Raw genomic sequence first — 26,782 nt, 5'->3', positions numbered from 1 at the left:
CCCTTTCTTGATTCCCATTGGAATCAGTAGCTCTTCTCTTTCTTTAACCCCACTTATTCCAGTAAGCAGAAACACAGTGCTAAGAAGTCACTCCCCCCACCCCAGCCCAAAACTGCATGGAGTGGAAAGACCGCTGGGGATCAGGACGAGGCAGCAAGTTTGTCTTGCTACAAGCAAAGCTTTGGTAGTGGATCACCTAAAGTTTTGTGAGACCCAGGATTTGGCCCAAGGTCTCATGAGACTCAGAATGAGAGGCAGGAGCCAGACTTAATCCTGTTCCTGCCTGACCAACTATCAATCATGCCAACCAGAAAGCAGAACCCAACCATTTGGGAAGAAGGGCAGAATAGGCTTTGGTCAGTTGCTTTTTATGGGGCTGGGAAGGCATTTTTAGGTTCGTCCTGATTGGCTGTTGAGCAGGCATGTTTTGCAGTCCTTGGGGTGTTCCTTCTCCCATGGGGGGCTTGTGTGTCTTTTGTTCTTCAGTTTGGCTGTTGCTAATTGATTGGTTTTCTCTTTCATCCCAACTTGGGCAGAAGGACCAGTATGGGCATTGAAAATGCTGCCAATGTAGTGAGAGTGGGAAGGTGCCTGGGTAGCCCATCTTGGCTGAGGTGTTGGATAGCAGGACACTCACAAGGCTGGGAAGGTACAAGAGTAAGACCGTTGTCTAGGGTAGCGAAAGCATGCTACCAGCAGCAGAGTCATTCCATATGAGGGACCAGCAGGGCTGGTATCAGAGGTGGGCATGACTGGGCAACTGCTGAGGGCTCACACCCCAGGAGGAGCCCACTGACAAGACCGCCCTGGCCTTGTTGCTCCTCTTTACTGTAGCAACCTGCTTATTCATCTCCCCTTGTCCTGCTCCAGAGGACTGCGATGGTGAGGAGGAGGAGCAGCAGATGCCAATGCCTACTGGCTCACTGGCTGGCTGCCTGTCAAGCAAGCAAGTGGTAGCAATGACGATGAAAATGGGGGTGAGAATGTGACCTTGCTGAGGAAGGGGGTCCACTGAGGTTGTCTTGCCCAAGGGCCCTCAAAACCTCAGAGCTGCACTGAGTGGGAACCAACCTCATACCTGCCTGCCTGCATAAGTGGAACGAGATACAGTTCACCAGGAATAAGCTGAGTGATGTTAGGAGGACATCACTGCTATGCTGGCTATCCATAGCAGTCTGCTTGAGCAGAAATAGGGCATAGTTCTGTCGCAGATAAAGACAGTAGCAACAACAACAACAACAACAACAACTCCTTTTATTTTAAGGGGTTTTACATTGTATCTGTTGTTTCTATCTACCTGAAGAGCCTCGTGTGGCGCAGAGTGGTAGGTGGCAGTACTGCAACCGAAACTCTCTCCACGACTTGAGTTCGATCCCAGTGGAAGCTGGGTCTCGGGTAGCCGGCTCAGGTCGACCCAGCCTTCCATCCTTCTGAGGTCAGTAAAATGAGTACCCAGCTTGCTGGGGGAAAAGTATTCACGACTGGGGAAGGCAATGGCAAACTACCCCGCTGTAGTCTGCCATGAAAACGCCAGCATAAGCAGCATCCCTCTAGAGTCTAGGGGTCAGTAATGACCCGGTGCATGCACAGGAGGAACCTTTCCTTTCCTTTCTATCTACCTGAGTTTACTTTTTGGCTTATGAGCAGTGGTTGAGGGATGATGTTGCTGTGAGGCAATGTATGATACGAAGTTCTAGGTAAAATAATAGGGGAAACCCTATAGAAATCTTTCTGAGTAATATCCAACACAATCCTGAGAAATGATATTATCTTCCAATTATCTTCCAAAGATAAATATGGTAGACCTTTTTTAAAAACAACAGCAAAAAGCAGCAATGCACAACTGGAATAAAGATCTCTCACAAAATGATTTTACTCTTTAGGATAGAAATGGGACTGCTAACTAATCTAGACAAGAGAGAGAGAAAGAGAGAGAATGTCTTGGACGAGGATAAAGTCCATTGTCTGGTGACATGACTTTACCTGTCAATCACAAAGGTGACAAGGGGGCTAGATTAAGCAAAGCTTCATCAAGATTAACAAAGGAAGATTATTGACCTCATCACAAAAGGGCAGGAGCCTGTTTTATCATTAAACCTTGGAAGAGGGATGTACTGTCGGTCACTGGTGGGAAACCTCTTTGGCAATTAGAATAGCAACGTCTGTGATTAGCTTTGGGTGGATTCAGAACACACAATTCTTGGGTCAATCTTTTTTATTCTTAGTGTGTGGGGGGGAGAAGCAGAAGGTGGGGGAAAGGGAAGTGTTGTTACCTCAACTACAGGTTCCAAGGGACTTCCTTGCTGCCCTTTGAAGTGAGGAAACAGAAGTCTGTTTCAGGTATCATGGCAAATACAGTGGCAGTTCACAAGAGAGGCCAGGCGTTTGGAGGTTGTTTCTTGGTTGCAGTTTTGTTTTCAGAAGAAAGTCTTTTCTTGAGTTGGATGTTGTTGTAGCACCCATTAGCATGGAATTCACAGCATAGAAGAACAAGCCCAGGTCTCCATGCCTGGAGACAGCTGCTAAGCTCATAAAACTGTTAGAAGGATAAACATAGCCAGGGGCTGAAATTGAATCAAACTTGAACAGGGGAATGGATCCCTGGTAAAGAGTGAATGTTCCTGATGTGGTGGCCATAGGGAAGACTGCCATACCAGATTTCAGCAGTTCCTAAGTATCGTAAGAAGTAATCCCACTTTTTTTCATAGATGCCCCTGTACAAATTATGGCTGTAGTTTGGGGTGCTTTACCTCCCCCACCCTAAATCTGATGCACTTTTTCTTTTAATAAATGCTACCAAGTTCACAATACTTGTGTCTTCATCAAATGCTTCCTAGAAACACTTGTTTGGATTGTGACCTGTGTCTCTTTGGATAAATGTTAGAAAGCTTCGGAAGAATGTTTCAGTGAGTTGGTTACTCTGACTAAATCATCCAGAATAACCATAACCATCCTGGTTCCCACATACAGCCCTCAGACCAGAATTAGAGCTCCTGGGCTAATGATAAGCACTCAGTGCAAGAGTTGAGAACAATTGTTGTTGCTGTTGCTGTTGTTGTTGTTGCTGCTGTTGTTGTTGTTGTGATTTAACTACCCTGATTGCAGGTCCAAAGGTTGGCTGCATTTAAAGTGTCAAAGAGAAGCTAATGTGTTAAATAATCCCAATTTGTGCTCAGAGACAGGGAAGCAAAGGTCCCTGCTTTTCCCACTGTTTCAGGCATTCCTCCTGCAAACATACCATTTCAGTTTTAGCTTCAGCCTTCTGTCAAGCACTTGTTTAAGAGAGAGAAACTAGCAAATACACTCCCTTTTACGCTGATGTAGCACATGCATTTTTTGTTCAGTTTACGACAAATCTACGGGTAGTATGGCAAGGTTGTGAAGACCCAAACTACATTTTTGGGGGAACTACCACGTGGTGTAAGATCAAATATCTGAACACTTCCTTATGTCCAAAGGTGCCTTGCCTTTAGAAAAGTAGAATGCGAGGCGAAAGGTGTCTACCCTCAAAAGCAAATGGATCACTATTTGACAATATAAATTGTAGGTATGTGGGGGTGGGGTGGGGGGTTGATCTGGATTTGGACCACAGTGGGGGAAGAAAGGATCAAAGCCCCATCCCACTAGGGTCTCGATCCAAATTACTCACTTTAGAGTAAAGGGGGGGGGAGATACATCACTGTTTGCTATGCCTTTAAAGTGGTGTGTGCTTTTGTTCTGATATGCTAACTTTCTGGGTGCAGGGTTTTTCTTTTGTCTTTATTTCATATGGTGGAGATACTGTGAGATCCCCCCCTATATGAATTCTGAAGTGTTCTGATCCAATAAGCCATATGCTCATTTCTGGATGTGTAGTGCAGTACTCTGCCCACCTATGACAATGTGTAACCTGAAAGCTTGCATACCAGGATATATGGAAATCAATGAAATCACATCAAAATCTTAATCTTGTTCAATTCCAAAAATCTTCTGGTCTAGTTTGGCAATAATGCTCTTTGGCAGATCAGGAACTGTGGCCTGACTTGTCAAAGATCACTCACTGAAATCATAACTACGATATGAACTTCAGCTTTTGCAAGATTTCTTCCTTTACAAATGTCTAGACCCTGGGCATCTGAACCTAGAAACAGCAGAATTCTTTACTTCACTCTGATTTCTGTCTCGTGGGATGCATTGGCTTTTTGTTTGCAAGAACAGCTTTACAACCCATGGGATTTCCCTACCCATGTAATCACAAAGGGAAGACAATGAAATGGCATAAAGTGACCACAGTCAAACAAATACAAAGGCTGATGTTTTTGTTTTAATGTTGCTCTAAATTATGATATGAAAGGGTCAGAAAATCCTGAGCAGCCTGGGTCCATTGGAAGGTCTATTTTCTCATTTTGATGTGCCAAAGTTTATTAATGTTACTCTCATGCACTACAATGCTACAACTTTGTCTGTTGGGGCTGGTTAAGAGACTGCATAGTTACCTCATCCCCACAGAAGTAGTGTGAGTTTGGACATAAGTTGCAGATTCCATTGGGTCAGCCAACTGTTAAGCCTCACTGATATACCCCACCAAAAACCCAAGTTCCAAGTAGAAATCTGCCTTATAGATAGGGAAATGGGTGAGAAATTCATTCTGTTTGCATTTCAGTGTAATGAATTTGCACTTCCTGAACCAGAATGCAAACTGGAATGTAGTGTAGGTAGCCATTGAAATCCATACTTTTCTGAAGCTGACCATACAGTTTGCAAAGGTGTGTGAGAAAGGTTTGAAACACCACGTACAAAAACTGCATATATTGGGGGAAATGTACTCAAAAGTGCTTTATTCAATAGGAGAATTACTTGGAAGAAAACATACATTTGGAAAAGCATGCACGAAAATGCATACATGTAGGGGGAAATGCATACAAAAGGCATATATTTTGAAAAATGCTCCTGAAAATATGTATGAATTTCCATGTGGAGTTAAAAAAGAATCACAATCCAATGCGGAAAGGAGATGGAATGAACTTGGCAATGGAAAAATGAGAACCTGAGTGGAACTGAATGAAATTGGGCTTGACAGATTATTTACAGCTATAGATAGGTAAGCAGAAGGAGCCCCTTCAGGTGAGTTCCCAACATATTTAGAAGCCTCATGTTCAAAAATGCTGCACCTCTAAATACCAGATGCTGAAGGCAAGCAACAGGAGAAGGGGGGGGGTCCTTTTCTGCTCTGATTCTGCCCTACCCAGAGGAATCTGGCTGGCAATTATCAGAAGCAGATGTGAGATTAGATGGCTGTTTGATTTGATCCAACAGTGATGGTGAAATCAAATCCACATGGTGATACTGCCATGTGTGAAAGGAGGAGGCCATAATGTTGGAGGTCACAAGCAATCCTGTGGGGAGAGTTGGCCGCTTCCAAACTCGGAGGTGGATGACTATCCAATGTAGGGTGGGCAGAGCATGGAGGGGACCCTCTCATCCATCCATCCATCCATCCATCCGTCTATTTATTTCTATACTACCCAATAGCCGAAGCTGTCTGGGCGGTTCACAGAAATTAAAACCATAAAGCACAGCACAAAACAATATTACATATAAAATCTTAAAACCACAAAATAACAGTACAACCAGAATAAAACCTAGCAGCACTGCAGAGATTTCAAATACAGATTTAAAACACCAGCGCTAAAAGACTAGGAAGCTAAAATGCTAAAATACTGCGAGAATAAAATGGTATTCGCCTGGTGCTGGAAGGAGTACAATGTAGGCGAACATCTCTAGGGAGCTCATTCCACAACCGGGGTGCCACAGCAGAAAGGGCCCTCTTCCTGGTAGCCACCCACCTCCCTTCCTTTGTCAGGGGCTCATGGAGAACGACCCCTGAAGATGTTCTTAGGGTCCAGGCAGGCACATATGGCACATTCTGGCCATCCTGCATTTGCAGCTAGACAGCAGATTTTGACTGCCTAGCCAGGGCACGTCATGGGCGGAGGGAGGCCAGCGGAGCATAGGAAGTGTTGTAATGATACTTCCATGGTCTCCTCCCCTCCCTGCCCCTGGGAATGCCGCCTTTCTGCTCCCTCCACACTGTTCTTATGAGCATAGAGATGGGGATATACTGTGCTGCCTACAAAGCGGGGGGGGGGGGAGTAAGGTTCCCAGAAACTGAAAAGTCCTATTGCCATCTAGACACTGTCTAGTGGCCATAGGATTATGCCCTAAATCAGCCATTAAAATCAGCCAGAAATGGTTGAACCTAAATGAGGACGCTGCCATGTGTGAGTTTATAAAGTTGTGCAGACATTAAAGCAACAAAGATTCTCCCAGCAAGTTAAAACTGTAAACATATTGTGTGGCATAGCTTTTGTAGGCAAAAGCTTACTGGCTCAGATCCATGTGAAGACTGTCAACACAATTATAGATCAGCAACAGAAGAGACAGTTCAAGATACACAGTCATCAAGAAATGAAAAGAGAATTTCCAAAGGAGTTGTGTGTGTGTGTGTGGGGGGGGGAGTAAATAAAGAGCCAAAGGTAAGGGAGGGAGGGAAATACATTTGAAATATCAGAAGGTGTGAAGAAGGCCCGTCTGATCAGGACAGACCAGAATGTGGCTATTAAGAGTCAAATCCATTAAAATAGGTGAGAATATTCTTGGTGACTTTAATGAGAGCCAGATCTCACCTTTGTGGGAGGAAAGTGTATCCTTGTGTCATTGGGTTTGCCATTTGCAAGCATCATTAGGACTACCTTTGTGCAGGAAGCCTCGTCTTTAAAAGAGTCTTTAAAAAGAAAAGAAAAAGAGAGATGGAAGCAGGGAGGGGAGGGAAGAGAATAATTTAGGAATATCTAAATGAACTTATCCATAGGGAAACAATAGTTACTTAATATGTAATGTGGGGGGCAATGACACCATTGTGGTATGGGGTATTTACTATCTGATTATTCTTTCATTTTCAAGAGCAACTCACTGTCCTAATATTATTAAGCATTTTAAAAAAGAGGATACAGGAAATTAATGGTTCTTAGGCAAAAACAAAAACAAAAAAGTCCTCAAAGATTGAACATAAAGAGCTGTAAAGGAGCAAACAATTAAAGGTAATCCATACCATTGTTATTGGAAAACCTGTGAACATTAACAGTTCTCATTTGGGAGAAAATATGTGTAATGTTTCTCTCCTGAATGCTAATCTTTTCTCACTTCAGCCTGTAATCTTAGTTTATCCTTGATGGAAAGGCTTTGTTCTCTGTGTTTTTGAAGCAATATTTCTTTTCTTCCTCTTCTTTCACCCCCCCCCCCATAAAGGTTTTGACAGAGGAACAAACAGCAGTGGACTCAAGAGAACAAAGGATTGTTATTTTTGTTCTTTTCTTTGCATGCAGGCACACGATTGCTTTTCTTTCTTTTTTCAAGCAAGGTGTTTCATCGGCTCTCATTTCCCTTTCAGGAAGTTGATGGCAATAAAGCGATGTCTTCGTTTGCCCCGCACAACTCATCTACCTCACCCTCAAAGGCGGAAGAAGGTGGGCGTCAAAGCGGAGAGTCCTTCTCCAGCACAGCCCTTGGAACCCCCGAAAGGCGTAAAGGCAGCCTAGCAGATGTTGTGGACACTCTAAAACAGCGTAAAATGGAGGAGCTTATCAAGAATGAACCGGAAGGTAAGGCTTAGTCAAAGGTGGATGTTTTCTGTTATTTCTGGGGTTCCCCAAGTCTGAGAGAGACTAAGCTGCTGTGAGCATTGAAGCACCTTCCTGGTTTTCCCCCACCTCACGTAGTGTCTAAACCAGCCTCACCCAACCTGATGCACTCCAGATATCATAGAATAGTAGAACAGCAGGGTTGGAAGGGGCCTACAAGACCATCGAGTCTTATTCCCTGGAGGGTCGACAGTCACTGCTCCAGTCCTCTTACTTTTTTTTCCCAACCCAATATTTTGGACTACAACTCCCAGCAATCCTGACCATTGGCCATGCTGGCTGGTGCTGATGGGAGCTGAAATCCAAAACATCAGGAGGGTGATCTAAACTATGTATGTTTTAATGTTACAAGCATGAGCCACAGTGATCCTCAGGCTCATGTGCTTCCCTTCCCCTTTCCTCCTTCGGCAGAGCTGTGAGAAGATTGGAAGCATCCTCTTCCATTTTAGACTAACTTCAGTTAATGTAGATTGGCACACAGTTATGTGCATGTCATCTGAATCCTAAACTGTGGTTAATCTTGTTTGTTGAAACAAGCCAGCTTCATAATCTGTGGTTTAAAGCTGCCTTGTTTCAACAGACCAACCATTGCTAAGATTAACTGCGGTTTGTTCAGGTTTGGATATTGTGAATAAACTGTGATTAAGTGTTCTATCCTTAAAGGCAGCCTGAAAATCATTTTACGTAAACATATACAAATAATCTAAAACTTTCAACCCCCTCCTCATAGGCCGTTCTGGAGGAAGACGAGGAAGGGGGAACATTTGAGCCTGAGGCTCTTGGTAACTCACCCTCATCTGCAAAATAGTCCATAGTCTATTTCAGGGTTCCCATCCTGGTGCCCTCCAGATGTTTTGGACTTCAACTCCCATCAGCCCCAGCCAACATGGGCCAATGGTCAGGAAATCTGGGAACTGCCATCCAAAACATCTGGAGAGCACCTGCTTTGTCTTCCAAATACAGAAACAAACATATCTCTATTCATCATACAAGTCTGTCTCCTTTTCTCATCACACTAACGTTATGGATCATGAGACACGTGTTCACTGAGCTTCAGAAAACCATGCATTTGTTGTTTTAGTGCACTGTTGGTATAGCTTAAGAAGGTTTAGCCCAATCATATTCCTGTTGTTCCTGATTCTGATGTCAGGTTGTTTTGGGTACTGAAATATAATTTTATTTTCAAATGATTTGTATTCTTCTTAGTTTTTAATGCTTTATATCACCATGCATGCCTTTGAGGAGAGTGGCAACTTACCAGTACCATAAATAAATGGATAAAGATTTATTAATATCACCTCCTAGCACATTTACATGTTTTGAAGCTAACTGCAGCACAGCTCTCCGCACAAACACAGAGGCACCTCAACCCGAGCACCTGTACTGCTTCTAGTGTTGCTCCTAACCTGGAAGCAAAATTACTGCAACTTGCTCTACATGGGGTTGTGTCAGGGTGGACACTGAGCCCATAGAATCCCAGAGTACTTCTGATTCTGAGGAAGAGCAGTCACTCCTGGGAGAGGAGCGCGCTCCTCTTTCCCAGGGCCAACAGCTGACGGAGATTCCCCCCACCGGTATTCCTAGCTTAGATAGCAGTCCTGGGAGTGAGAGAGCACGGGAAGAAGACTTGATGGACGCGTGACGCCAACGCAGGGAGTGGCGCCAAATGGAGGGCGCAGAAAGGAGGCGTAGTGCCCGGTTGGCGCGCAAACAACGGCTGCGCCCAGAGGATCCAAGGGAAAAGGGGAGGGACTCTCCCTAGCCCTTAAGTTCAGGGGTCTGCCAGTAATTCCCTTTCAAACGGGGACCAACTGTTCCAACTTAGGGCATAGGTACTGTGCTGCTCAGATCTAGTTGCTAACGGTAGCGTTGTTAAGTTGTAAAAGAGGAATAAAGCTTTGAAAAGAATCCATTTGTCTGTGTCTGGACTTAGCTACTGGATTAGACTGAGAGAGGCCTCCAAGGAGCCCTTGACAGGTTGCCCTTGATGACAGTCCAGAGACTGCAGCTAGTGCAGAATGCAGCAGCCAGAACATTAATGGTTGTGTGTGTGTAAAGGAACCTATTGCACCAGCCCTTAAAGACCTGCGCTAGCTGCCTGTTAGTCACGGGGCCCAATTTGAGAGGAAAGTGTTAACATACAAAGCTCAAAATGGCTGTGGGCCCGGATACCTGAAGGAACGCCTTTCCCCATTTCATCCTGCCCAGGCTTTGAGGTCAGCCAAGGAGGAGGCCCTTCTGAAGATGCCATCAGTGGCAGCAAAGGTTTTAAAAAACACATCTGTAACTGCTCAGAAGGCCTTCTCAGTAGTGCCACCCTGTTTCCTTCTCTGCTATATACCTTTTGGCACCATCTGAAGGCCCTTAAATTTCAGCAGGCCTTTGGGTGATGGCTGTTCAACATCTCTGTTTTTAAATTGCACCTGTTTTTATTTGATTATTGTGCCCTCTCCCTCCCCCCGAGATCATGTGATGAGGGGTGGGTTATAAATTGTATAAATAAATGCATAAATGATAAAACATGAGTGGTGCACTGGTGCTTGAGTTCTAAGTTCTGCGTCCAGCCACGCTTCATGTTGGGTCACAATGGCGGCAGCATCAGCATCACCACCGCAAGATCTGGCTTCCAGATATCACTTGTGTGTGCCATAGAGCATTCACCAGGTTTTTGTGCAGTGATCCTGTCCCTTCCTCCTCCTTCCCCAACTCACTGGGTTTACAGTAGAAATCTTCCGAGGTTCTCTGTATTTTACTCTTTTAAATACTATATTGTATTGTATATTGTTAACTATTTGTATTTTATTCTTTTAATTGTTGTAATCCTCCTAGAGGACACTGGTTATTGGGCAGATTAAAAATATAATAAATATAAAAAAAATATGCAATAGTTTATTGCAGACCCAGTTGCATGGGTAACCCTTCCAGCTATTAAGATTTATTTAACTGAAAAGTGCCTTGGACTGCAAGATCAAACCAGTCCATACTCCAGGAAATAACACCAGACTGCTCACTTGAGGGAATGATATTAAAGGCAAAACTGAAGTACTTTGGCCACATCATGAGAAGACAGTTTACCCTGGAGAAGATGCTGATGCTAGGGCAAGTGGAAGGCAAAAGGAAGAGGGGCCAACCAAAGGCAAGGTGGATGGATGATATTCTGGAGGTGACGGGCTCGACCTTGGGGGAGCTGGGGGTGGTGACAGCTGATAGGAAGCTCTGGCGTGGACTGGTCCATGAAGTCACGAAGAGTCGGAAGCGACTGACCGAATAAACAAGAAGTGCTGGATCCAGGTTTTTGAGGGCCCGCAGGCAGGACACCCTCCATGGGGCCCCTCTCTCAGTGTGTCTACCTTCTCCCCACCATTATCACCAGCTGCTATCACTCCTCATCCCCTTTCTCGCCATTGCTATTATTTTCTTGACAGAAGGAGCAGGTCCAGGGGGTTCTTTTCAGTGAGCCCCTGCTGGTCTGTGGGCCTTCAGCAAGTGTTCAATCATGCCTGCCCTTGATGTCCGCCCTGTAAATAACTTACCTTCTCTTTGACTCCTCTTGCAAAACTTATTTTTTATTTGTTTGTTTGTTTGTTTGTTTGTTTCTATACCACCCCATAGCCAAAGCTCTCTGAGCGGTTTACACAAGTTAAAACATTAAAATACAATGCACAAAGTTTAAAAACCATTTACATAAAAACATATGGACAATATATACAGACCACAAGTAACTACAAACAACCTTGAACTAAAAACAATTTTTAAAAATCCAACAATAAAACACAGATAAAACAACTCTGCTTAAAACAGTATACAAAAGTCAGCAAAAGGAACGAGAGTGCTAAAACGGGAAGGCCTGCCGGAATAATAGTGTCTTTAATGCCTGCTTAAAAACCTTCAACGAGGTCAGCAGGCGCATTTCAACCGGCAGGTCATTCCACAACGGAGGGGCGGCAAAGGAAAAGGTCCTCTTGCATGTGGCTGCCAGTCCCACATTAAGCAGCTGCAGCAGAGAGCCCTCAGAGGACCTTAGCTGGCAGACTGGGACGTAGGGGAGAAGGTGCTCCCGAAGGTACCTTGGGCTTTGATCATGTAAGGCTTTAAAGGTAAAAACCAGCACATTATATTTTGCTTGGAAACGAATTGGCAGCCAGTGTAAAGATTTTAAAACTGAAGCTTATCTCTCTCAGATGTTTCAGTTTTCTGTAGAGTACTGCATTCTTCAAACTTCTGCTTCACGATTTTGCAGCTTGCCTTCTCAGCTTATTGTATTCATAGAATCATAGGGTTGGAAGGGGCCTTCAAGACCACCGAGTCCAATCCCCTGCTCAATGCAGGAAGCCAGGTGGTCTCCCATCCAAGTACTAACCAGGAATGACCCTGCTTAGCTTCGGAGATCAGATGAGATCAGGCAAACCACATTATGGGAGGGGTATCATTTATTTAAAACATTTATATCCTGCCCTAAATCATTAGGATCTCAGGGCAGCATACAGATAAAATCAATTTAGACAGTATAAAAAGCTCCCTCAGTTCTTGAACGGCCTGCAGATGTTCTGTCTCTGCATTTCCCTGCATTCTTCACATTGGTCTTGCTTTGAATCAGACTTTCCTTTGACACCCCACTCCTGGTACCATGTTATGTTTAGCTAAATTCTAAATGATTAAATTGGAAGCTGTCTTCAAATTAAACTTTTTCTTTAATTTTTAATTACAAATGCAAGATAGTTATCTGCCATAAACCAGCCTAGCTTTCAGATAGCTCTGCCATCTAGGACCACCTGGAACCAAGTTTTTGTAGTAATCAACTGTTATCCTGCAAAGGGACAGCTTACTTTTCCCAGCACTGGGCAAGATCCTAGGAGACCGGACTTTGATCAGAGGGCAACCAGCAGCAGGCCACAGGTTGTATCAGCAAGGAGCAGAAAACAGAGCCCAGCAGAAGCAGCTGGTCAGATCAAAGTATTTCAGATCTTTGGAGGGCTCCAAGGGAGAATAGGAGCTGATTCAATGAACTGCAAAGCTCAACAGCATTCTTATATTATTTATTTATTTATTTATTACATTTCTAATCTGCCCAATAACTTGACACAAGGCTGGCGTCAAGAGTGGGCATGGTTGGGCACCTGCTGAGGACCCACACCCAGCATGGGCCCACTGACATGAGCCCCCTGGACTTGCTCCTCCTCTTCACCATTTCAATCTGCTTATTTGCCTGATTCTTGCTCTGGCCCAGGCAATGGTGGTGGTGAGAAGGAGGAGCTGTAGCTGCACCATGGCCTACCTGCTCACTGCCTGTCTGCCTGTCGAGGCAGTGGCAGCGATGATGAGAAAGAGGGTGAGGAGCAATAGCAGCTGGTGACAATAGCGGTGAGAAGGTAGACTCACTACGGGAGGGGGTCCATTGAGGGCATCCTGCCCAAGGACCCTCACAAACATGGAGCTGGCACTGGCCAGAGGCCCAGCTCTCAAGAGAAGGTACAAGGATCTGAGAGGGGGAGGTACTCTGGAGCGATGCCTTATAGCATAACTGAAGAATTTATCTTTGGCCTTCTCCTGCTGGAGGCCTTGGGGAGACTAACCATCTTTGGATGTGCAGACTGCTTGAACCTGCCACTCTCAAGTTGGGAGGCCAGCAACTTCTTGTCATTGCCACCCCCCTTGTTTGAGAGGCCTATATGGTATTTCCCTTCAGACAGATTCAGGGATTGTGGAATTCCTAGAGCAGGGGCGGGCAACCCTTTTGACCCCAAAAGCTACATGTGGTGCTTGATGGTGGGTTGGGGATGCACATGCATGTATGCATGAGCGTGCGCGCACACACACACACACACACACTTCTTTGCCACATCTCACCATGCAGGGGTGGGGAAGTTGAAACCACCAAGCGTGAGCGAGATCACTATTTCCATGCTGGTATTATGAATGGGGAAACGGTGATCTCTTCGTTGGATTGCTGGGAGGAGGGAGGTTAAAGCCCCCCTCAGTGATCCTGATCAAGACCTCTGTCTTAGCTCTGCTAATAGCACTGCCAGAATAGTGGTCTTTCTCTGGCTGCCCAGCTGATGGCTGATCAGCTGGGGAAAGAGGATGGAGCTCTGGTGGGTCACATGGAGAGTGGCCAGCTGTGGCATGTAGGCCATGGGATGCCCATGTAGAGAGTTGAATTTGGCTCAGGGTAAGTGATATGAGAGGTCACAGCAGACTCTCCATGTGTCTGAGATGAGGTGTGGACAGTTAGGTGTTTGGGGGTCTTGGTTTGTCTTGGTTTTGCTTTGAGGAGGACTGGGTTTGCCTTGAGAAATGTTGATGACCTCTCTGCATTTGAATAGGAAGGTGCTGTTTTGGTATTGTTCATCCAGTCATATCCTTATTCTTGATTCATCTAGGCATTGGTATATGGAAAATAAGGCAAGATTGTCAGAGGAACAAACATTTGAGTGCATGGCAGTTGTGAGAAAATGAGAAACTGTAGCTCTGTTACAATAGATGATGGATTGTGAATTAAACAAAAATAGTCCCTGAACTACTTTAGAATTTTCACACCATTGTTAACACCAGTCCAGCTTTGTCCCTTGTAGGGTTTGGCTGGAATCCAACTGTATTTGTCAGCTGTTCGGACCATCTAAATTTGTTAGGAGAAAACTGATCTCCATGGTGACTGGAGCAGTGGAGATTGCTTCCTGCCCACATCTTCTTGGGTTATTAAAGTAGTTGAAATGGAGGGGGGGGGATATTGGTATGAATGATTTAGCCAGTTCTGGAGAAAGGGGAGGTCAAATGATCTAGACGAACGTCGGAACCCTAGCTATCTACATGAATAGCTGTGTGATGGGACAGTAAACCAATCCATGTCAAGTTCTACATTGACTGCCTTCATATACTATGTTATGAAAAGCTGAATCTCTGTTCTTGTGTGAGCAAGAATGGATAGAGTTTGAAGGTGAAATCCATCATGTCATCAAAAGTGCCACTGCTGGAGTGATGTATTGAAGTAAAATGGGATTTCATAATTTCCCCTACAAAATACTTACTTATGATAATTTGCCCTCTAATGCAGGCATCTCTTTTAACTACAAGCTAATATGAGGCAAATGCAAAGTAGATTTCATGTACATAGTGCCAAGTCAACTTGGCTCTAGGTTTCATGTCCAGCCTGGCCATGATATGACATGCCAGGGTGAAAATAAGTATTTGGGAAATATTTCCTGCTTTCAGTCCTGTTTGGTACCATTATCTGCTGGAGGCATTTTCCCCCTTTTAGTCACTGCTTCTTTCTTCTTGTTGGATTTAGAACATAATGGCTTGGATCCAAGTGTGTTTCCAGCTTAGTGGAAGAATGCTGAGTGAGAAAAGTAACCTCAAATTCAGAGAACTTCTTCTCTTTGCAGAAGCCCTTTCTCATGATCTTTTTAATGGTCAACTAGAGTTTATAGATGATGGTGGTAGGTAGGTAGGTAGGTAGGTAGGTAGATAGATAGATAGATATTTACAGTCTGTATCCTTGTTATTCACCATATTTCTCATATTTGTCATACTATAACACAGCTTTGCCTAACCCCCCAGATGTTTTGAACGTCAGTTCCCATCAGCTCCAGTCATCATGGCAAATGGCTGGGGATTCTGGGAGTTGTAGTCTAAAACATCTGGTTGGCGCCAAGTTCAGGAAGGCTGCTATAACACATCCTGTGATGCATCATGGCACAGAGCTGGGAGATACTTTCCAGTAGTGCCAAAGATTCCTTAGATCCAAGTTAATGTTCTTCTTATGCTCATTTCTCCCTCTCTCCAAGGCTCCTCAGCTTTTGTCTCATTTTCAAAGGAATGTGAGCCTACAGGCAGGCATCTCTGTGTGTTTTTTTATTCATGTACAGCCCCTTACATAATTTCAGTGCTTTTATAAATAATAATGGGCAGTATCCAATGCTGCCCACTAGAGATGTTGGAGATATCTGCAATGGAATCAAATGAGTTGAGATTTCTATAAATCTGACCCATGGATTCTGCAGTGGACCAGCTTTCCCCATGTTGTACTGATTCTGTGGACTTGCAGACCATTTTTTTTTACTTTCTGTAATTTTATGCTAATTTAATCAGAAAAAATATGTAAAAAACAAAATAAAACACCAGCTGAAAATGTGCATTTCCCTCATAGGCTAAAACATGTGTGTGTGGGGGGGGGATTTGCACTTTTGGGGGGGTTGCACATTTGTGCAAGTGCACAAATGCAAATTTACACAAATGTGGGAAATTGGAGGGAAAATCCAATTCCATTAATGAGCAGATGACAGAACAAAAGGGACCTAACAATCCACGAAATACCGACATAATGGATTTTACAAAATCCATATATCCGTCCTGTCCCCATGCTAGAAGGACCCACCTATAGCACAACAGGATGAAACTAGGGCTTTGTAAGGCAACCAGGAAGAGTGGGAACACTCGTTTCCAGAATGGGGCAGGTCAGCGGAGCTCCCTTCTGTGAGCTCTACTGAGCTGTCCTGTTCCAGAAACAAGTGTCTTTGCTAGTTTCTGAGGTTGCTTTCAGAAGTGATAGTTCCTGTTGTATCAGCAGTAGGCACAGCAGAACTAGCAGAGGTGCAGTGGCAGTATTGGATTGTTGTTGTTCAGTCGTTCAGTCGTGTCCGACTCTTCGTGACCCCATGGACCATAGCACGCCAGGCCTTCCTGTCCTGCGCACTCTCCCGGAGCGTGCTCAAGTTCATATTCATTGCATCCGTGATGCTATCTAGCCATCTCATCCTCTGCCGTCCCCTTCTCCTTTTGCCTTCAGTCTTTCCCAGCATCAGGGTCTTTTCCAGGGAGTTTTCTCTTTGCATTAGGTGGCCAAAATATTTGAGCTTCAGCTTCAGTATCTGTCCTTCCAGTGAGCACTCAGGGTTGATTTCCTTTAGGATTGACTGATTTGACCTCCTTGCAGTCCAGGGGACTCGTAAGAGTCTTCTCCAGCATCACAGTTCGAAAGCATCAATTCTTCGGCGCTCAGCCTTCCTTATAGTCCAGCTCTCACAGCCATATATTACTACTGGGAAAACCATAGCTTTGATTAGACGGACCTTTGTCGGCAAGGTGATGTCTCTGCTTCTTACTATGCTGTCTAGGTTTGCCATAGCTTTCCTCCCAAGGAGCAAGCATCTTTTAATTTCATGGCTACAGTCACCGTCTGCGGTGATCTTGGAGCCCAAGAAAATAAAATCTGTCACAGCTTCCATTTCTTCCCCTTCTATACGCCAGGAAGTGATGGGGCCAGATGCCATGATCTTCGGTTTTTTAATGTTGAGTTTCAAACCAGCTTTTGCACTCTCCTCTTTCACCCTCAACAAGAGACTCTTTGGATCGTCTTCGCTTTCTGCCATTAGGGTGGTATCATCTGCATATCTGAGGTTGTTGATAATTCTCCCAGCAATCTTATTTCTGATCTGTGATTCATCCAACCCGGCGTTTCTCATGATGTACTCTGCATATAAGTTAAATAAGCAGGGTGACAATATGCAGCCTTGTCGTACTCCTTTCCCAATTTTGAACCAATCGGTTGTTCCATGTCTGGTTTTTACTGTTGCTTCTTGACCCTCGTACAGGTTTCTCAGGAGACAGGTAAGGTGGTCTGGTATTCCCATCACTTTAAGAATTTTCCACAGTTTGTTGTGATCCACACTATCAAAGGCTTTAGCATAGTCAATGAAGCAGAAATAGACATTTTTCTGGAATTCTCTTGCTTTCTCCATGATCCAGCGAACGTTGGCGATTTGATTAGGGATGGGCGAAAGTCCCTTACCTGTTCTCAAAGCTTGCATCGCAGTGGGGGGGAGGTGCTTTGGTTCTCCCCCCGAAGTTCAGGCGAGGGGGGGAGGCGCCCCGCCTCGCCTGGCCGAAATTCAGGCCAGGGGGGAGGCGCCCCATCCCTCGCCACCGAAATTCAGGCCGGGTAGAAGCGCGTCGTCTACCCGGCCGCGAAAAAAAAAGTAAAACACACACACACACACACACACCCATGATAGGCTACGTAACGATTTACGTAGCCTATCACGGCTAGATTTCCAAAGTCAGCCGTGATAGGCTATGTAAATCGTCATGTAGCCTATCACGGGTGTGTATTTATTTTTTTTACCGCACTTTTTTTTTTGCAATGGCGGCGGCGGCCGAAATGCTGAGAGGGACATTCGGCCACGGTAAGTCCCATCCCGGGAGCGGGGGGAGAATTTCCACACCAATTTCGGGGGGCCGAATGCGTTGGCATTCGGCCTCCCGAAGATTCATGGAGAAATTCTCCGCAATCCTTAGATTTGATCTCTAGTTCCTCTGCCTCTTCGAAACCCAGCTTGTACTTCCGGTAGTTCTCGGTTCGCATGCTGCTGAAGCCTAGCTTGTAGGATTTTGAGCATCACCTTGCTGGCATGTGAAATGAGCGCAATTGTGCGGTAGTTTGAACACTCTTTGGCGTTGCCCTTCTTTGGAATTGGAATGTAAACTGACCTTTTCCAGTCTTGCGGCCACTGTTGAGTGTTCCAAATTTGTTGGCATATTGAGTGCAGCACTTTAACAGCATCATCTTTTACAATTTTAAATAGCTCAGCTGGAATACTGTCATCTCCGCTAGCTTTGTTGTTACTAATGCTTCCTAAGGCCCACTTGACTTCACTCTCGAGGATGTCCGGCTCAAGTTCAGTGACCGCACTATCATGGCTATCAGGGACATTCAGATCTTTCCTGTATAGTTCTTCTGTGTATTCTCTTCTTAATCTCATCTGCTTCTGTTAGGTCCCTGCCTTCTTTGTCCTTTATCATGCCCGTCTTTGCACAAAATGTTCCCTTGAGATCGCCAATTTTCTTGAAGAGATCTCTAGTCTTTCCCATTCTGTTGTTTTCCTCGATTTCTTTGCATTGTTCATTTAAGAAGGCCTTCTTGTCTCTCCTTGCTATTCTCTGGAACTCTGCATTCAGTTGGGTATATCTTCCTCTTTCTCCCTTGCTTTTTGCTTCCCTTCTTTCCTCGGCTACTTGTAAAGCCTCCTCAGACAGCAACTTGGCTTTCTTGCATTTCTTTTTCTTTGGGATGGATTGAGTTGCTGCCTCCTGAACAATGTTACGGACCTGTGTCCATAGTTCCTCAGGCACTCTGTCTATCAGGTCTAATCCCTGAAATCTATTCCTCACCTCCACTGTATATTCATAAGGGATATGATTTAGGTCATACCTGAATGGTTTAGTGGTTTTTCCTACGGTCTTCAATTTAAGCCGAAATTTTGCAAGAAGCAGCTCATGATCTGAGCCACAGTCAGCTCCAGGTCTTGTTTTGACTGACTGTATAGAGCTTCTCCATCTTTGGCTGCAAAGGACATAATCAATCTGATTTCGATATTGACCATCTGGTGACGTCCATGTGTAGAGTCGCCTCTTGTGCTGTTGGAAAAGAGTGTTTGCTATGATCAGCATGTTCTCTTGGCAAAACTCTATTAGCTTTTGTCCTGCTTCATTTTGTACACCAAGGCCATGCTTGCCTCTTATCCCAGTGATTTCTTGACTTCCTACTTTAGCATTCCAATCCCCTATGATGAAGAGGACATCTTTTTTTGGTGTTAGTTCTAGAAGGTGTTGTAGGTCTTCATAGAACCGATCAACCTCAGCTTCTTCGGCATCAGTGGTTGGGGCATAGACTTGAATTACTGTGATGTTGAATGGTTTGCCTTGGATTCATACTGAGATCATTCTATCGTTTTTGAGATTGTACCCCAGTACTGCTTTTCCCACCCTTTTGTTGACTATGAGTGCTACTCCATTTCTTCTAAGGGATTCTTGCCCACAGTAGTAGATATGATGGTCACCTGAATTAAATTCGCCCATGCCTGTCCATTTTAGTTCACTGATTCCCAAGATGTCAATGTTCAATCTTGCCATCTCATGTTTGACCACCTCCAGCTTACCTTGATTCATTGATCTGACATTCCAGGTTCCCAAACAATATTGTTCTTTACAGCATCAGATTTTCTTTTCACCACCAGACACATCCACAGCTGAGTGTCCTTTCGGCTTTGGCCCAGCTGCTTCACTCTTTCTGGCGCTACTTGGAAATACCCTCTGCTCTTCCCCAGTAGTATATTGGACACCTTCCGACCTGAGGGGCTCATCTTCCGGCGTCATCTCTTTTAGCCTTGTGATACGTTCCATGGGGTTTTCTTGGCAAGAATACTGGAGTGGGTTGCCATTTCCTTCTCCTGTGGACCACATTTTGTCAGAACTCTCCGCTATGACCTGTCCATCTTGGGTGGCCCTGCACGGCATAGCTTATGGCTTCACTGAGTTACACAAGCCCCTTCGCCACAACAAGGCAGTGATCCATGAAGGGGCAGTATTGGATACTGCCCAATAAATGATTACCAGGAGTAAGGTGAGGCCAGGTGAATCCAAACTGAGCCAGAGTTTGGAAGCTGGTCCACCATTTGTTCTTTTAGGCACTACATTATAGCAGTATAGATGGGATTGTGTGGAGCAAAGAGTACAAAATAAGGTAGGAAACATAACCTATTTCCACCAGTCTGATGGCTGCTTAGTTAAGGACCTGAAAACACCTCAAATACCCAGGCATCTTTTGCTTTTTATTGGTGGCCTCGCTTCCTAGAGAGGTTAAGCTTGTCACTGCTTGGTAAACTTGGCTTTAGAAGTAATCCAAGCCTCAGTAACAGGAAGGCTATGTTCTCCTTTTTCCATTTGAGAGCAAATTTGAGGCATGCCAAAGTTTGCGGATAAGCTGGTTGACAGGGACCTGCAAATAAAGTGCTCCCGTCCTTGTACCCTCATGCATGTGTGAGATGATTGTAAATTAGCCTGTTGCTATTGAATGAGGCCCACGATAAGAGTCTGCTGGAAAATAACTGCTTTGTTTAATGGCCATTTATCCTCAGTCCCCTCCTTCTTCCCTGCCCCCCCCCATAAAGGGACATATTAAAAACTTTGGGATAAGCTTGTTTGCATTTACACGTATATTACAGCCTCAGCCTTAAGACTTGTTTCATAGCTTTGACTGGGAAGGGATCTTCTGGAGAGGAGGACCATGTTATGTCTCTAGAGTAGAGGATGGGGTGGGTGGGTAGCAGGTTGTGAAAATATTGTGTTGAGTGGGAGGCCACGTATGTGCCAGAGACTCCATTAAGCAAAGGTTACAGTTAGATATAAGAATGGTAACAGAGCTTATGCATTATCCCAGCTCCGCTAAAATGAAAATGTATAGCACAAACAAAAGACCTACAGCTTTGTGAGGAGATGAGAGAAGAGGTGTGTAGTCAGGGGCGGGGGAGAAGAGAGGGAACCACAGAACATTGGGGCTTTTAAAGAAATGTATGCAGCAGAAAATCTTTTCTTCCCTCCAGCCATTGTTCTATTGTCTTTCAAAGGCCATTAAAATGAACAGCAGGTTGTGATGAAAATTTCATTAAGCTCTAGTTAAATCATTATGAGGGTGCCATATTCATGCTTCGGCTCTTTCCCCATCGAGGAGACAAAAAAAATAAAAAAATGAATGAATAGAAAATTATGTGGATTTTATCCCACCTTCATCCTCCCCCCAAATTTAAAAGAAAACCTAATAATGAAAGTTGGAAAGTTGGAAAAGTGAGGCATGTTATAAAAGAAGACCTTATTGGTGCACCTGCTCAGGAGGGGGAAAAGGAGACAATTAAAACGTGGTAAAAGAGGAGGCGTATTAGCATTATAAAATGCTTTCCCCTCCTTTTTTTAGAGTGATTTTTTTTCCCTCGTAGAAAATGGCTAATTAAAAATTCACCCTTGCATGTGAGGGAAGCAGAAAACAGTTGCGACTTTGCAAATGGCATCTTAGGAGAGTGGGGGGACTCCCTGAAAATAAGTTGTTCACAATGGCTCCTGAGGTTTCCTTTTTTTTGAACTCAAAGGATCCCTCCCCTCAAAAAGTGGGGTAATGGTTTATGAAAAATCGCAATATTTCTCAGTGTAAAAATTACAGCAGCTGTAGAAAAGATTCAGTCCTCAGTGGCATCAACCTCTTAGCATAAATGGAAAGTCAAAAATCCATCCAGCTTGTATAAGGGCATCACAGGAAGATCTGACTCATAGCATTTCTGTTCTGTGTAGCTAAAGTTAGAGAAATCAAAAGGCTGATAGTGAAATGATAGCACTCTGGTTCAATGGACCCAGTTTGCACATCATGAATACTGATAGATTGTTTAAACCCTGGGTAGTCATGAATGAGTGGGAGCAAATGAGCATGCTAGGGGAGGAACAGCGTAGACTTGTAACACATGGTTTGTTCTTAGGTTACCCGTGTGGGTTGTTCCTCTCCCAGCGATTCTGTATTTGGACATCACTCTAAACAACCCAGGGATGGAGCATCCCTGGGCTATTTAGTTCAGTGGGAGTGGTCAGCCAAGAGCCAGTATGCTTGCTCACTCCCATTTGTTCATGGCTCCCCAAGGTTTAAACAAACCCTGGGGAGCCATGATGTACAAACCAGGTTGCAGAATATGCACAGATATCAGCCTGGTTTGCACGTAATGATAAGTCAGGGTCCAGCTGCTTGATCACTCCCACTGCAAGTGGGAGCAGATAAATAAGCCACAGACTTCCCGTCTGTGTTTTGTTTATTGTTATGGGTGAACTAGGAACTCTGGCTTGTCTCTCCCCCAACAAGCCAGAGTCATAAACAACAACAAACCATGGCGAGAAAAGCCAGAGCTTGTCGGTGGAGAGACAAGCCAGAGTTCCCGGTTCACACATAACAATAAACAAATCACAGATGGAAGGTCACTGGTTTGTTTAGCAATTCCTGCTTGCAGCAGGAGCAGTTGGGCAGCATGCAAAGCAGGCCATCATATCATTATGTGCATTACATATTGTTACATGTTAACTGGGCTATCGTATGTCACTAAAATTAATACAGTAAAATGTATCAGCAAGAATGCTGGTCCAAACCCCCATTTTAGTCCCTGCTCAATCGTAGATCCCATCTAGACCACCAAACAACCTTGCAGTGAATTCTCTCTCTCTGGACTAGCTTTAGTTGTCTGTGTCATCCTGCCATCTGGTAAATACATTTTCCCCCACAAATCAGGTGCAGATATGTAGCATAATGCGTGGTAGAATGGTTGTCTGTTTCCACTACTTCCTCTGCTAGAGAATTAGCCTCTAAGTCCTACTTAGAGTAGACCCATTGAACTGAATGGGACTTAAGTTAATCATAACTAACTGAAGTTCCATTCATTTCAATAGTCTACTCTAAGTAGGAGTTATGTTGGATTGTACCCTAAGTCTTCAGTGTCTACTGAAATTGGGAAGTGTCAATTCAAGTTATATGAAAGAGTACTTCCTCACTGTATAATCAGGGAAAAGCAACTTAGGGCTCAATCCTGTGGGGATAGGCAGCTGCCTCTGAACCTGGAGGCGACCGCCTATCCAATGCAGGGCAGGAGAAGCACAGAGGGGATCATTCCCTCCGTGCTTCTCCTGCCCCACATTTGTGGCTAGGCAGCAGATTTCAGCTGAATAGCCGTCGGAAGGCCGCACAGGGGAGGAGGTTGCTGGATGACACATAGGATGTGTTGTACAGACATTTCCACCTTCCCTGCCCCAGAACACCCCATGGAACACCCTGTTTTGGGCGCTCTGCATTCCTCTTCTGAGCACGAAGTGCGGGGCCATTCTGCGCTGCCTGCGAGGCAGTGCAGAAGGGGGGAAGGTCAGTTCTCTGGGAACTGACCTCGGAGCGTGGGATCCGAGGTCTGTTACGGAAACCCACTTATCCTATGGCTGTCTAGCCACTGACTAGTGGCCATAGGATTGCTCCCTAAGTGACCTCCAGATGGGGGGGGGATGCTATGACCACATTATCCCAAACCAGCATGGCTGATTGTCAGGGATTATGGGAGTTGTACTCCAAAATATCTGGGGAGCAGTAAGCTATGAAAGCAAACCATTTCCATCAAGTGTGGAACGAGATGTGAAGTAGATGATGGGGGTTGCCATAAAAAATGGCTGCCTCTCCCAGTAACATCTAGATAGAGAAAAGTGTGATGTCATAGGGATGCTTGATATCTTTGTGAATTCTGGTTCGATTGGCCTGGTGCACACTGTCCTGGATGAATGTGTATCAGAATGTATTAATCTACTGGTTAACTTTGTTATTCACAGTTCTCAGCTCAGAAAACATAAACATTTTGAAATGTGTATTTTCAGAAAAAATAAGTAGGCTGCAATCCTATACACACTTACTTGGGAGTAAGTCCCATTAAAGGTAATAGGACTTACTTCTGTGTAGACATGCATAAGATTGCACAGTTTGACATGCAAATTTGGAAAGAAAGTATGTTCAGAGCACAATCCCATGCATGATTAGACAGAAAAAAGTTCTGGAACTCCCAGCATGCCCCAACCAGCATGGAGCATGCTGGGTGTTGTAGAGCTTTTTTTCTGTCTAAACATGCATAGGATTGCACCAGAAATAATTAGGGATGGCAGAGAATTCCGCCACGGACTCCAGTGAGGCTGGACTGTAAAGATCCAGCCCCTCAGAGTCCATGGCAGAATGGACCACCCACCTCCACCACCCCGCGAAGTTTCCCTAGAAGGGATCCTACCTGCCACCAGCTGGGTCTAGTCCATCCGCTGCCATCTGCTGCTGGTCTGCGGAAGCAAATGGTGTCCAGCGTAGCGGAAATGCAAAATAAAATGATCCCTATCACATATTTCCATAACTAAACATTATGATAGCAGGAAAGGAAATCTGGGTTTGCCCTTTTCTATAGCAACCCTATGATCTGCATCACATCTAGTTCTGTCGTAAAGCTGTACATTAAAATTTAAATTCCTTTGCCATGCCAGAAACCACACATTTGTACATTTAGCTACTTATACTTCAGGATATATATGTATATGTATGTATGTATGTATATTTTCCAATGTGTCTCAACTACCAAATACTATAATTTTCAGTATTTCAAAGCTCAGAATATACCATCAAAGTTGTGCCCAATTAAGAAAGTAGTAGTTTACCAACCAAAGAGGTATGATGACAAGATGTGCTCCAGTATTAGGTACAAAATACAGACAAAACACTAATGCATACACTTTCACTTGGTGAGAAAATTGGTCCAGCTGGAGATGATGAGGCTCTCTGATTACTAATATTTGGACCAAGGAGATATGGATTCTTATCCTGGCTCAGCCATAAATTTATATGAACATACAAAGCTGCCTTATGCTGATTCAGACCATTAGTCTACCTAGCCCACTTTTAACTTTGACAGGCAGGGTCTAATGCAGGGATTTTCTGCATAACCTGACATTTAATGGAAAATGTAGGGGTGTATGAAACCCCGCTTACCTGGCTCCTCCGGGTTCCGCTGGGGATCCTCGCTGGGGGGGAGGCGATCCGGTGCTCCCCCCCGGAATCCTCGAAAGCCAGCTGTGCTCCGCGGCAACTCCGCGGAGCAGCCGGCCAGGGCCAGGCCAGGGCCTTCCGCAGCCGGATTTCCGGCCGCAGAGGGCTCTGGGTAAGGGAAAAAAAAACGTGTACGCAAATATTTATGTAGACTAAAACGAAGAAAAATAAGGAATGCAAATGGCGGCAGCTGTAGCCACCGCCATTTGCGTACGCCTTTCTTTTTTTTCTTACCCAGACATTTTAGGCTATGTAAAAACTTACGTCGCCTATCACGTCTGGGTAAAAAAAGAAAAACTACGGCCGCCGCCATTTGCGTTCCTTATTTTTCTTCGGGGTTTTTTTTTTTTTTTTACAGAGACGTGATAGGCTACATAAAAACTTACGTACCCTATCACGTCTCTGTAAAAAAAAAAAAAGACAAGACTGCGAATGGCGGTGGCAGCAGCTGGTCAGAAGACCAGCCGCCGCAGATGCCGCCACTGCAGCTGCCGCCGGAGCCGCCACCAGAGCTGCTGCCACCTGGAACATCTGCCCCAGGTAAGTCTCATCCTGGGGGGGATCCGCGGGGAGGCGAGGGGGTGGCAGGCCATTCTGCCATGGAGTTCGGGGCTGAATTCACTGGCATTCGGCCTCACCGAGATCCGTGGCAGAATTCTCTGATATCCCTAGGAAAATGCAGGTATTGAACGGGGAACCTTTTGCATCCAAAGTTCATTCACTGCTCTATGGCCCTTCCCACAGTTCACTTGATGGCTTTGGGCAAGTCATGACTTTTCATGCTTGGTCTCCTTTATACTGGCCTACGTTCCAGGGATGCTGGAAAGGCAAGCATGGCAAATATTAGGGATGGTGGAGAATTCCGCCACGGATCTCAGTGAGGCCGAATGCCAGTGCATTCAGCCCCCCGAAATCCATGGCAGAATGGCCTGCCACCTCCCCGCCCTCCCCGCGGATCCCCCCCGGGATGAGACTTCCCTGGGGTGGATGTTCCAGGCGGTGGCGGCTCCAGCAGCGACTCCGGTGTTGGCGGCAGCGGCTGGTCTTTCGACCGGCTGCCACTGCCGCCATTTGTAGTCTGGTCATTTGGTTGTGTGTGTTTTTTACAGAGATGTGATAGGCTACATAAAGACTTACGTAGCCTATCACGTCCTGGTTAAAAAAAAACGCATACGCAAATGACGGCAGCTACAGCCGCCGCCATTTGCGTTCCTTATTTATTGCCGTCTTGGTCTACGTAAATATTTATGTAGAGTATTACAGCGAAAATAAAGGGGAACGCAAATAGTGTAGCATAGTAAATATTTACATAGGCTAAAACGGCAAATCAAAAAGGGACGCAAATAGCTCCCACTACACTATTTGCGTTCCCCTTTATTTTCGCCGTAATAGTCTACGTAAATATTTACGTAGACTAAGTCGGCGAAAAATAAGGAACGCAAATGGCGGCGGCCATAGCTGCCACCATTTGCATACGCCGTTTTGTTTTTGTTTTTTACCCAGCAGCCAGTCCGCCACCGGATATCCGGCTGCGGACGGCCGTGGCCTGGCCAGCTGCTCCACAGAGCCACCGCAGAGCAGAGCCGGCCATCAAGGATTCCGGGGGGGAGGACCGGATCACTTCCCCCCCTGTCAAGGATCCTGCGGGGAGGGACGGAGCACCTCCCCCCCTCCAGTGGATGCTGCC

The 26,782-nt window shown here is 45.1% G+C and overlaps 1 protein-coding gene across 3 annotated transcripts in view; it reads left to right on the top strand.

Moving 5' to 3' along the window:
- Nucleotides 1–26,782, top strand: part of SOX5 (SRY-box transcription factor 5) — a 738,693-nt gene that overhangs the window by 239,507 nt on the left and 472,404 nt on the right. For all 3 annotated transcript variants that reach the window (XM_084809162.1, XM_084809164.1, XM_084809161.1), the window contains exon 3: nt 7,430–7,640. In XM_084809162.1, coding sequence (XP_084665288.1) covers nt 7,430–7,640 — 211 coding nt within the window. The remainder of the gene's footprint in view (nt 1–7,429; nt 7,641–26,782) is intronic.

Source organism: Heloderma suspectum, chromosome 7, assembly GCF_057233095.1.
Source record: "Heloderma suspectum isolate Gila_16-S chromosome 7, 16-S_ref, whole genome shotgun sequence".
Classification (NCBI taxonomy): domain Eukaryota; kingdom Metazoa; phylum Chordata; class Lepidosauria; order Squamata; family Helodermatidae; genus Heloderma; species Heloderma suspectum.
Note: the sequence above shows the minus strand (reverse complement) of the source record. Positions and strands in the feature narration are given on the sequence as shown.